Source organism: Bombina bombina, chromosome 12 (genome assembly GCF_027579735.1).
Source record: "Bombina bombina isolate aBomBom1 chromosome 12, aBomBom1.pri, whole genome shotgun sequence".
NCBI lineage: Eukaryota > Metazoa > Chordata > Amphibia > Anura > Bombinatoridae > Bombina > Bombina bombina.
In genome coordinates this window covers 36,588,768-36,601,545 of record NC_069510.1, presented here as the reverse complement: position 1 = coordinate 36,601,545, position 12,778 = coordinate 36,588,768, and the positions used below count along the sequence as shown (strand labels likewise).

Below are 12,778 nucleotides of genomic sequence, written 5' to 3'. Positions count from 1 at the left end.
TATTATTCAACCGAGAAAATGATCAAATTTGATAACAGAAGTAATTTGGAGAGTTGTTTAAAATGACGTGCTCTATCTTAATCATGAAAGCTTAATTTTGGCTTTACTGTCCCTTTAAATATTTTTTTTTGTCTCATTACATTTTTTTTAATTTTTTTTCAAGATTAGTGATTGTAAATCTTGTTTACCTTTCTCTTGTGGTCTACACCAACAGAAGTGAAGATTGTTGGAGTTGGGGAATCTGACAAGCTGACCATACTAAGAGGATGTCCTGGTCTTCCGGGACCTCCTGGACAAAAAGGAGAACCTGGATCATTTGGAGAGAAAGGTGAGCCTGTCCCCTATGCAGGACAAGGATTATAAAGACTCATTTATACAAATTCATCATTCATTTTATAGGAACTTTTGGTGATAAATCATTTGAATACCTTTTCTAGCAGTTCATAATCATTTACCCCACAGTTTCTTGAAGCTCATGGAGGGACTAGTTGTTACTAGATAAAACCATGTTTATACAACCGACTGTACATGGGAAAGCTGAAACAATATAGGATAAGTTCACATTTGTGGTTTTAACGACGACCCATGGAACGCAATACTTTTTGCCTGGTGTAAAATAATATCTATCATTGTGCAACCATTTCACATTCTTTCTTTTCATGGTTTACAGCTGCACAAACATATAGTAATGTGTATCACATGACCTAACCCTTTCTTCATTTTTATTTAACATGCAGCAAATTTGTACTGTTTTATTGAACAATTAGAATCTCAGAGTGTCGCTTAGCAACCCTAACAAGATAATATCATTATGTTTGTAACTCATGTGACTCAATATGTACTAAATTAATTAATTAATAACTATATTAGACTCCTATGTTTATATCATATTCTTTTTTGTGGTTGTAAACAATGCTTTTATATAATTATGAATGACTAACTAAATATAATCTTTAAATATTTATCCAAAATTTTCATATTTGTAGGTACATTTGAAATATAAAATGTTAGTAGCAATATGATTCTTTATTATTCAAACAGGTTAAATAAAATGTGTGTGTGTTTTTCATGTTTTAAAATCTTTTACATTTTGAAATACCAATTGTAAAGGGCATTTCAACCCTTTATATGTAGTAGACGCTGCATAATCTCTGAGCCAATTAACGACAAGCCATAAAGCTATTAATGGGCTTATTGAAAACTGTGCACACATTTTTATTTCTTGTCTGCCATAGACTTCCAATCTGCAGTTGTCATTTAGCAAAGGCAAAAAGAAAATCTGAAAGACTTTTTTGAACAGCCAGTGTGATAAACAACGATTTGAACCTGGCTATAATAAATATAATTAATACATAACTACCAGTTCACAACTTGAATGTGCACTAACCCTATGATCTGCATCTGTTTTATGTACGGTCAGAAACCAAATTCCAAAAACTTTATTAAATTAAAACTTATTATTGTAACATCATTTACATATTGTTCTGCCCAATCATTTGAAATATAGTAAGATTTATATAAAGCAGCAGTAACATAAGTTATTGGTGTATACATGTTACAAAGATATATACACTATTATTTTTCAGGTGAAAAAGGACTTGCAGGGAAAGCTGGACCGCCAGGACAAATAGGTTTGTGCCAAACCCATAATCCTGCAAACATTTAACATCCACATTATGGTTAATAAAATTAATTTCCCAGATCTCATATATCTATTTCCTCTCTGTAATGTATGTTTACGAGTAATGACGTCATCATTATTTATCAGCCCATATAAAGTTTTATATGTAGAAAGGAAGATAGATATGATTGGATAGAAACCTTCCTGTATCTTAAGGCATTTAGGGCTAGATTATGAGTGGAGCACTATTTAGCGCTCCTGCTCGAGCGTAAATTTAGCTCGACTTTGTTTTTTTGAGCAGATCGGGTACCCCGCATATTACAAGTTAAAAGTAAGGCGTTTTCACTTGCATGCTAACCTGACACATATCATAACCATGCTAGCGTATTCTCCCATAGACTTCAATGGAGCACGAAAAAGGGGGGTGGACAACCGAAGTCGCGCAAACCCGATTGCGTTTAACTAAAGTGCACTAACCTGACATTTTAATGTTCTTCACTTATAAGATTGTTTTATTTATTTCTAAATACATATTTCTTTATATATCTGATGTTTTTTGTACAATATATATATTTATATACCTATATATTATATATATATATACATGATTATAAATTAGTATAGATACTTACAGATATATACAGGAATTTCTATTTAAAAATACTTAGAACATATTCCCTTTTGTCAGTGACGGCAAACCTTAGTAGTCCAGATGTTTCCGAACTACATTTCCCATGATACTTAGGCACTCTGAAGTCCAGTAAAGCAGTGTTTCTCAACCTTTTGGTAGCAAGTACCCCTGTAGGCATACATTTATTTTCTATGTACCCCAACTGTATCAGAATCAGATATTGGTTTTATGTTTTACGGAATTGAATATTTGGCAATATTACAAAAGAGAATAATAAACACATAAAACACAGATATATAGTACATTGAAATTAACAATTATATGCAATAAATGTGCTTCTTACATTAAGGTTAATACACTCTTTACTGCATGATGAGGAATGTAGTATATATGGTACCATATTTCTATTTTTAATAACCATTTCATACACAGTTTATCTGTTTAGTTTTACTGTGGCATACTTCAGTATGATGCACTTTACCTATTTCACAGTGGCACATTTATCTGCCACTTGTCTCTGTGACACTTGGTCACAGTAATAATCTTTCTCTGTTCATATCAGTGAAGCTCAACACCGGCCCTCATATGCCACAATCTAAGGTTTTAGCAATCTGAGGTAATCGCGATTGAGCAGTGGTACAACCTTGGCAGGAAAATATTCACACTCTGCCTTGTAAGGAGTGTTTGAGGCTTTCTTTGATATGTCATGTTTACAATCTCTACATTGGGGAAAAAAATAATGAAGGCCAATCCCTGGCAGATTATAAACTAAACTAAGAATCTGGCTCAGACGCTTCAAGCTCGTGGTTTACTCACAAAGGTAAGTTTATAAAGAGCAGCGCCAGGTATTATTCCCCAAAGCTCCCTCACAAGTAATTTTCCCTATGATTACCGTTAAATAATACACAATAACAAAAAATCAATAGTAGTTTGGGAGCGCTAAAAGCTAAATGAGAAAATTCTGGAAACTGATATATATTTTATCAAAAATATATTTATTAAAATAATATAAAACATGTATATAACATTTAGAATAGATTGTGGGACGTCTCCCTTTGTAGTTTAAGAACAAGTAAAATTTACTGCATCAAAAAAACACTTTTGTATATTTCTCTAAAAGATTCCACCTAGGTTTTTCTTTTTCACCTTGAATCAATTATCTTTTAATTTCCACCTTAATTCTGATGCTAAGTAGTCGTAAGAAATTTCTCAGATATTATATCGTTTCCTACTTTTGTATTGTTACTTTGTATCAGATGGAAACAATTTACATTTCATAGTCCAATAGATTGTTATTTCAGTTGTTATCTTTTTGTAGCAATGTCTTTTGGTGTATAGTGTATAAACAGAGTTGTCTGTACTTAGTAAAAAATTTTTGATATTTTTTGATGGGGCTTACCGGTTCTTCTGACACATCTGTGTCTGATGGTATCTCGGTTTCTCTTACCGGTTTTTTCTTTTGTGTCTCTCCTCCCTGTATACTGTAGGTATCTCCGATATCGAGAATAGAAACCTAGACCACGCTCCTGCGTGTATGGGTTTCCTTCTCTGCCGGTTTATAGCGAGTTTGGCCTCTATATTCAGGATCTCGTTTTTTCCCCCCGGCTGCTTCTTGATACAGGTGTGCACGTCTCAGCTTGTAGAGGTAATCTTGGACTTGTAGTACAAACGGCCGTTTGTTTTTTGAACTTTCTTTTCCTCTACTTCCTTCGATAGGGGATAGGTAAAGTTGTTAGTCCAATTTTTTGAAGGCAGGTAATAGCAGGTAACGTCTACGCGTTTCGCCAGCAGGCTTTGTCAAGACGGATAATGTTTGTTCTGAGCCCGGCAGTTTAAATAGCCCTCTTTTCTTTTTGATTGGTTGGTTGTTCCTTTAATTTGATAGGTGTGATTTTTAAGGTGGATTTAAATAAGGTGGAATCTTTCTGGATCCGTACCTCTTACATCTGATAGTTCTCATGCATCTTTGGATAGGTGTGATTTTTAAGGTGGATTTCTTTAGTATGGATAAGGTGGAATCTTTCCAGGTCTTTATCGTTTATTTCTGATAGTTCTTATGTTTCACTAGATGTCTAATAGTGATAGTTTTTATGTTATAATATATATATATAATATATTTACACTTGGTTGTAATAACATTCTTTATGATGGATTCTTATCACGTTTAACTTTTTATTTGATTAAGAATTATAAAAATAGTTTTAAAAATAATTTTTGCAATAGAATTCAACTGACAGAGAAATATAAAGATTTTGGAACTTATGATTTCTTAGTCTTAATGTAAGGTTTAGCCTTTACTTAGGCATAACTAATTGCCTTTTTGCTTTTACAATTATATGATTTATAGCTTTCTGATGTATGTTGAAGGTATAGTGTTTCTCTGGACTTTTATTTCTAAATTGTAAATTTCCCCTTTGTTTATTGTATATATTTTGGCTGTTTGATTATCTGATTATACACTATTCTAGATGAGAATCAGGTTTTTCTGATAGATTGTGTTATATATATTTTTATTGACTTTTAAGACAGAAGGAAAGGGGACAAATCTAGTTCTGAATTTAATCCTGCTGGATAAAGGGTTTGCATATTATAAATTAGTTCTGCTTCTGTTCTTAGGAGTTTTTCTTCAAAATTACCTCCTCTCCATTCTGGTTTTAGTTTTTTTATGCCCCAGAAGGTGAAGTCTTTTAAATTATTCTTATGTATGTCTCTAAAGTGGGTATATAAATGTGTGTCTAGATTCCCTCTGTCTATACATGATAAATGTTCACGTATACGTTCCCTTAGAGTCCTGGTGGTCTCTCCTATGTATTGTAATTGGCATGTGCATTGTATAATGTAAATCACACCCTTATCCTGACATCTTATGGTTTCTTTTATATGATGGACTAGACCATTTGTATTTGACTTAATTTTTTTACATTTGTTGCTAAATTTACAGGATCTACAGCCGAAACATGGGTAAAAGCCAGCTAGTTTATTTCCTAATAGATCTTTTTCTGGTGTGGAATTTGTTTTAATTTGTTTAAACTCACTGGGAGCTAGTATTTTCTTGAAGTTTTTTGCTTTTTTAAAAGTGATTTTACTTGTTCTTAAACTACAAAGGGAGACGTCCCACAATCTATTCTAAATGTTATATACATGTTTTATATTATTTTAATAAATATATTTTTGATAAAATATATATCAGTTTCCAGAATTTTCTCATTTAGCTTTTAGCGCTCCCAAACTACTATTGATTTTTTGTTATTGTTTACTCACAAAGGAACATATAGATGTGGAACAGGAAATTGCAAGGCATGCCAATATGTCAATACTTTTACTTCAACAGTAAATAATAAGGAATATCACATGAAGACTTAATGTAATCTCCAGTACGTTGGAAAAACTACAACGGAAGCGTTAGGATAGGGAACGTATCTTTAATATCACTTCTGAGAGGAAAAATCGTGATTATCACACACCAATAGCCAATCACTTTATTCAACAGCATTACAGAAAACTTGATAGCTTTAACTGGACCATCATAGAAGAACCTTATATCAGTACTAGGGGAGGAGACAGTGAGAAAACTAAGTAAAAGAGAGGTTTATTCGATTTTTAATTTGAGAAAAAGAATCCCAGAGGGCCTTAATTTAAAATATGATATATTGAATTTTTGGAAATGAATATTTTCTTTTCTTAAAAGAAGAAACAGTATGAGCACTCATTATTAATAATAATATATATATAAAAATAATAATAATAATATATATATATATATACATACATACAGTGTATATATATATATATATATATATATATATATATATGGCAGAGAGGAATAATCATTAGTCATTGCAGTAAAGCAACTCACAGACGGCATCAGAACTTCAGCGCCAGCGAAGGGGGTAAGTTGTGCAGCGATGGCAGGAAAGTGTAAATATATATGTATATGACTACATACATATATATGTATGTGTTATTATGTGTATATACACATATTAACACATATATATATATATATACAGTATATGTATATAAGCATATATATTTACTGGGAACACACCTACTCCCACCAACTTTATCCCCAAAATACTGCCTAGTGCAGTAATTTTAGTAAAAAATTAAAGTGTTGCTATATTTATTTTTTAATAAACCTTTTACACTGTATTTTGGGATCTCTGGTTAATGTTGTAAGTGCTAATTCCTATTGCAAGCCTGCAGTAGCAATAACTAGCCACTTGTAATGGCTGGTTAATTATTGCACTTACGTTTGCAGGAGCGCAGTAATTTAGTGCTCCACTTGTAATCAAGCCCTTTGTAAGGCTTTAAAGTTTGCTGTTGTCACTTAAAATGTTCACCTTTTTTTGTGCATCAGGTGAAGCTGGCGCCCAAGGAATACAAGGACTTAAGGGTAAGATGCTCATATAATCACATAATAAAATTAACAGTCATTGATTTATACTGTAGAATTGTGGTAAAAACAAATTTAAACTATTTAAAGCCCCTGCTAAAGAGACATTAAACACTTTGAGATGTTAATATGAACATGATAAATCATATATATAAAACCTTTGCAATATACTTTTATTATTTATTTTGTCCCCTTTTCCTGTAATTCCATTCTGAAATTGCGAGCTTTTCAGTTTGTGTTATAAATGGAAGTGCAGAACACTGTTATCAAATTGTTGATAACATAACACAGCCATTGGCTGCACAATCTAGTGACCTATTTATAACTGTCTCTAATTGGCCACAGCAGAGAAGGTAACCTAGGTTACAACATGGCAGCTCCCATTGTTTTATATAAACTAAAACCTTAAACTTATTGTGTTCATATTTAAACAGCTTTTTTTTTTAAATACATCTACATGTTATTCTCAGACTAATCTTTTCTTTAAATGCATCATTCTATAAAGTATTTATTTAGTGTTTAATGTCCCTTTAATACCACAAATAAGGGTGTCCTAACTTTTCATATTATGCTCCACAAATATTTACTTGTATATAGAAAGATGTGATACTAATTTAAATATATTCACAGACCCAGAAACTTATACACACAAGAGAACTCAAACAGTCCAATCACAGAGACGCACACTGTGTGTTTCTTAGAAAGAGATACATAAGGTATTTTGGGGGTGGAAAATCGAACAAATCGGGGGGGGGGGGGGGCAGTGTTCAAAACAATTTTTTTATGTGCACATATCTGATACTTCTAAATATACAGAGAACACAACAACAAGTTGATGCAGTAGAGCACAGTATAATACTGGTGTCGTGTTTTGTTTCTGTAGAACTTTCTAATAAAGTGATTTTTTGTCAACAGGGGAAAAAGGAGACAGCGGCGCATCCCTGTATGGTGAGAGTTAATATAAAGCAGTAACTCTACAGATGACATATTATTCTTATATTCTTTATGTACAAGTAACTCGCTGTTTAAAAATCATTTCAAAATATGTCCAATAAGCCAATAAATCTATTTAAGAAAGAGATTGAAATATGACATTTCTATGAAGAGTTAATATAATTGCACATATTATTTTCTTTTATTAGCATAGCACTGCAGAATTCCATAGCGCTGGTTTGTTTTATAGAGTTTTATGAAAACTATTTATCAAAGAGAATAGAACTGTGCACTCTATATGTGTTAGTCATATTCAGAAGCCAGTAATGAGTATTAGAGATGTTTATTCGTTTTCGGAAAAATTCACATTTGTCATAAAAATAAGGATTTTAGTTTCAGTTTCAACAAATATCCGAAAAATGCGCAAACGAAAATGAAAGATATAAAAAAAATACTGATGAAAATCGTCAGTATTCATTTGTTTGCTTTAATGTTTTTTAGTGGTTTAATGCTTAACTTAGCACGTTTTCCATGTACAGACTGTTAAAATCCAAATGTGTCTCAGGACGAGTTGTGGCCACAACTTAGGATCATTCTAAAGGATTACAACATCTGAACTCACTGCATAAATATCCAGTTTTTGTTGTATTTTTTATAGGGTACCGATATGCTCTAACATGCTCTAATATGTATGCTGATATGGTATGAATTGTCTATGTTAGTAGAATCTGTTTTTTAATCAAGTTCTAAGTAAACAACTTTTTATATACAAACAGTTCGATTTTATTTATTTATTTACTTATAAAGTATAGTAAAAATTACATTTGTAACATCTGTAACATTGCATATGTATCATAGATACAACTTCTAAGTTTAAAGAAACAGAAGAGTATTGTAAGTTAGCTATTTACACACAACAGCCAGAACCTAAGGAACAGGAGTATTTAAGCAACATCTGATACAGATCGATCAATTATAAACGCACATTTTTTCTAACACTTTATTAGAAACGATACAACTGTTGCATCAGGCAATTATAAAGTTGCCGATTAGAAGATTAATCACCAACACACCCTTATCACTAGCGCTGTAAACACAAACTTTTCAGTAGGAACAATTTATACTATAAACACATGATTTGTGTGGAAATATTTTGAAAAAATCTATAGAATAGATAATAGAATCACAGTCCAACTCACAGCTCTTTTCGAGCGCTCCCCACCCCCACCTTGCACACTTTCACACAATCTGATATTGGGAGCATATCAGACTTGGGGAAGCAAGTTGAGTCTGATCTACACATCACTCTACACCCCCCCTTTTTTTGTACTCCATGTACATTAAGCACAGTAAGGTAAGTATTATAGCTACACGTGAAATTTTGTTGTTTAAAAAGAAAGATAATCCTTTTATTACACATTCCCCAGCTTTGCATAACCAACACTGTTATAGAAATACTCTTTTTTTACCTCTGTGATTACCTTGAATCTAAGCTTCTGCAAACTGTCCCCTTATTTAAGTTCTTTTGACAGACGTGCATTTTAGCCAATCAGTGCTCACTCCAGGGTAACTTCACATGCATGAGCTCAATGTTATTTATATGAAACACATGAACTAATGCCCTCTAGTGGTCAAAATCCATTCAGATTAGAGGCGGTCTTCAAGGTCTACGGAATTAGCATATGAACCTCCTAGGTTTAGCTTTCAACTAAGAATATCAAGAGAACAAAGAAAAATTGGTGATAAAAGTAAATTGGAAAGTTGTTTAAAACTAAATTCCCTATTTAAATCATGAAAGTTTTCTTGACTGTCCCTTTAACGAAAATTAAGTTTCCATTTCGATTTAAACAAAACTAAAACCAAATAGTGTAGCCACCGAATATTCGTAACAAAAATTTTGTCCGAAGCAAAATTTTCTGGGCTGCACATATCTAATGAGTATTGGCTACTGCAAGACATCACACCACTGCACTGTCCCTCAGTATTTACCGTCCCAAACAATTCTTCCATTATTGGCCAACACTCTAATATAATTACAGTTTATCATTATTGTTCATATTATTATTACTCGCCAACAGAGTGTGCAGCACTATACAGTGGGTAAATAAATAAGACAAAACAGGGTTGGACATTCTGAGACTGGAGGATACAGTCCTGCTCCCTAAAGGACTTACAATATAAGCAAATGTAAAGCTGGTATTAGGAGTATTCTTAAATAAAATTGTCAGACATTTGTTGGTTCACACATGATTGTGTCAGATTATTATGATTTTGTGTAATTATTTTCCATATCTGTCTCCTAGCTGCAAGGAACTGTAAGGAGCTGTTGGATCAGGGAGAGATCCTAAGTGACTGGTACACAATATACCCAGATGGCGAGCGACCCCTGAAGGTGCTGTGTGATATGCACACCGACGGAGGAGGCTGGATTGTGAGTACTGAACAGCCATCTGGTTTAAAGGCATTTTAGAATGTGCCTCTAAGCACAGATGTGCAGTCATAATTTACTGTACACTAAATAATTGGTGTTTGTGTCTGTGTATATATATAGGAGCCCTTTGCAGTCAAGTAGCTGAAAACATGAAAAAACATATTTATGTAATATTCATGTTTAATAACTGTATTTACTGTAAATATTTTACATTCCAATGTTCTTCACATAGGGAATATGTTCTAAGTTATTATTTTAGTAGATATTCACACATTATATATATATATATATATATATATATATATATATACTGTACATACTGTATATATAATTATTATTTACCACAAAAAAAAATCATCATATATATATTTATAGAAATATTTATTTAAGAATAATTGGAACATATCCTGCTATGTGAGGAACATTGGAAAGTGAAAAATTCACAATTCCTGTTGGGTTTAGCACACTTGAATAAACGCAATCAGGTTAGCGTGAAACTAAAGGTTTTTCTCTTGCAGTTTTCGCACTTCATTGAAGTCTATGGGAGAATACGTTAATGTGGTCACGACATTCGAGGTCCAAATCTTAGCGTGCATCTTTTTTTTTACTTTCAACTTGTAAGACGAACGCAACTCGACACGTGCAAAAAGCTTCCATATAGCAAAATAAACGCACAAGCTTTCACTTAACAAAATAATTGTAAATGATTGCAGATATTGCAAATAGCCTTACATGTGAAATGAATGGTTAGTATTGTTTATAGCATAAAATCAATATGACATAAAAAGATAACTGATTTTTGTTTTATCCACATTTACAAATTAATTTTCTGTATCATTTTATGGCCTTAATTTTAATTTTACTTTTTTTTTAAACCTTTTACTTAAAACGGCGTGATACTTAAATAACATTTTTTTTCCGTTTCATCTAAAAGAAAATATTTCAAAATATATTACAATAGTTTTTGTTTGTTTTTGAATGGATGTTCAGTGGGAGTTGTCCCTATTGGTCAGTGTGTGATAGAGCCCAAGAACACAGATAAGCACTTCCTGTTACAGTCTCTTCACATTTAAACAACATTTAAAGGGACAATCTAGACCCAATACTTAGTACTTATTGTTACATACCAGACAGGTCTCTTGCAACGGGTTCCACATCTATAAGCTTGTAAAAGGTACATGAAACGTTGAAATAAACATTGTTTGTTAGAAGCCGAAAATGGCTGCCAAGCTCCGCCCAAAGCTTTCTTCTTGTTCAGTTAGCGGTATTTTTGTATGACAGTTTAGTAGTGCACGTTGAATATTTTGAAGTTAGCTATAACAAATTGCACATACACAAATAAACTTATTTAAGAGTTGTTCATGATTAGAGAAACTTAACATACCAAAATATACATGGAATAGGTGGGCAGAGCTTGGAATCCGATTTCGGCTCTTAAAGGGACACTCAGGTTTTATAAAATGTTCATGATTTAGATATAGCATGTAATTTTAAACAACTTTCCAATTTACTTCCATTAAAAAAAATGTGCACAGTCTTTTATATTTACAATTTTTGAGTCACCAGATCCTACTGAGCATGTGCAAGAATTCACAGACTATACGTATATGAATTTGTGAGTGGCTGATTGCTATCACATGGTACAAGGGGAGTTGAAATATACATAACTTTGAAATTTGTTATAAAAAAATCTATTACTCATTTGATGTTCAGACTAAGTGCTATTGCATTGTCTTGTTATCTTGCATTTGTTGATTATGCAAATCTAATGTGTTGACTGGTCCTTTAACAAAGGATGAATATTTAAATATACATGGAATAGGTGGGCGGAGCTTGGAATCCGATTTCGGCTCTTAGCAAAGGATGAATATTTAAATGTTTCAGGTACTTCTTAAAAACTTATAGATGTGGGACCAGCTGCAGTAAGCTTCTCTGGTATGTAACAATAATTAATCAAAATTATGTATTGGGTCTAGACTGTCCCTTTAACTGAAGCTTTTTATTGTATGAAATATGTTTAAAATAATTAACTATTACTCTTTCATATACATGATGGAAGTAATATGTGTCTTTTGTTCTTAATTAATAGTGTCTTAAATGATGTTAACATGAAGTTTACATATCTAATAACGCTCTGTAAATATAAAGTTATGTTAATATACGCCTAGATTTAGAGTTTTGCGTTAGCCATCAAAACCAGAGTTAGGGGCTACTAACGCTGGTTTTGGGCTACCGCTGGTATTTAGAGTCGTGTAGGTAAGGGTCTAACGCTCACTTTCCAGCTGCGACTTTTCAATACCGCAGATCCCCCTACGCGATTTGTGCATCCTATCTTTTCAATGGGATCTTTCTAACGCCGGTATTTAGAGTCTTGGCTGAAGTGAGCGTTAGAGCTCTAAAGACAAAACTCTAGCCGCAGAGAAAAGCCAGGAGTTAAGAGCTTTTTGGGCTAACGCCGGTTTATAAAGCTTTTAACTACTGTGCTCTAAAGTACACTAACACCCATAAACTACCTATGTACCCCTAAACCAAGGCCCCCCCACATCGCCGCCACTCTAATAAAATTTTTTAACCCCTAATCTGCCGATCGCACACCACCGCAAACTACGTTATCCCTATGTACCCCTAATCTGCTGCCCCTAACACCGCCGACCCCTACATAATATTTATTAACCCCTAATCTGCCCTCCCAACGTCGCCGCTACCTTACCTACAATTATTAACCCCTAATCTTCCGACCGGACCTCGCCGCCACTATAATAAATG

The 12,778-nt window shown here is 33.0% G+C and overlaps 1 protein-coding gene across 5 annotated transcripts in view; it reads left to right on the top strand.

The window, feature by feature from the left end:
• LOC128642847 (ficolin-1-like) overlaps positions 1-12,778 on the top strand; it is a 54,167-nt gene that overhangs the window by 7,095 nt on the left and 34,294 nt on the right. For 4 of the 5 annotated variants that reach the window (XM_053695694.1, XM_053695691.1, XM_053695692.1 and 1 more), the window contains exons 2-6: positions 215-328; positions 1,587-1,631; positions 6,613-6,648; positions 7,564-7,596; positions 9,885-10,012. In XM_053695694.1, coding sequence (XP_053551669.1) covers positions 215-328; positions 1,587-1,631; positions 6,613-6,648; positions 7,564-7,596; positions 9,885-10,012 — 356 coding nt within the window. The remainder of the gene's footprint in view (positions 1-214; positions 329-1,586; positions 1,632-6,612; positions 6,649-7,563; positions 7,597-9,884; positions 10,013-12,778) is intronic. The other variant, XM_053695693.1, reaches the window with a different exon arrangement.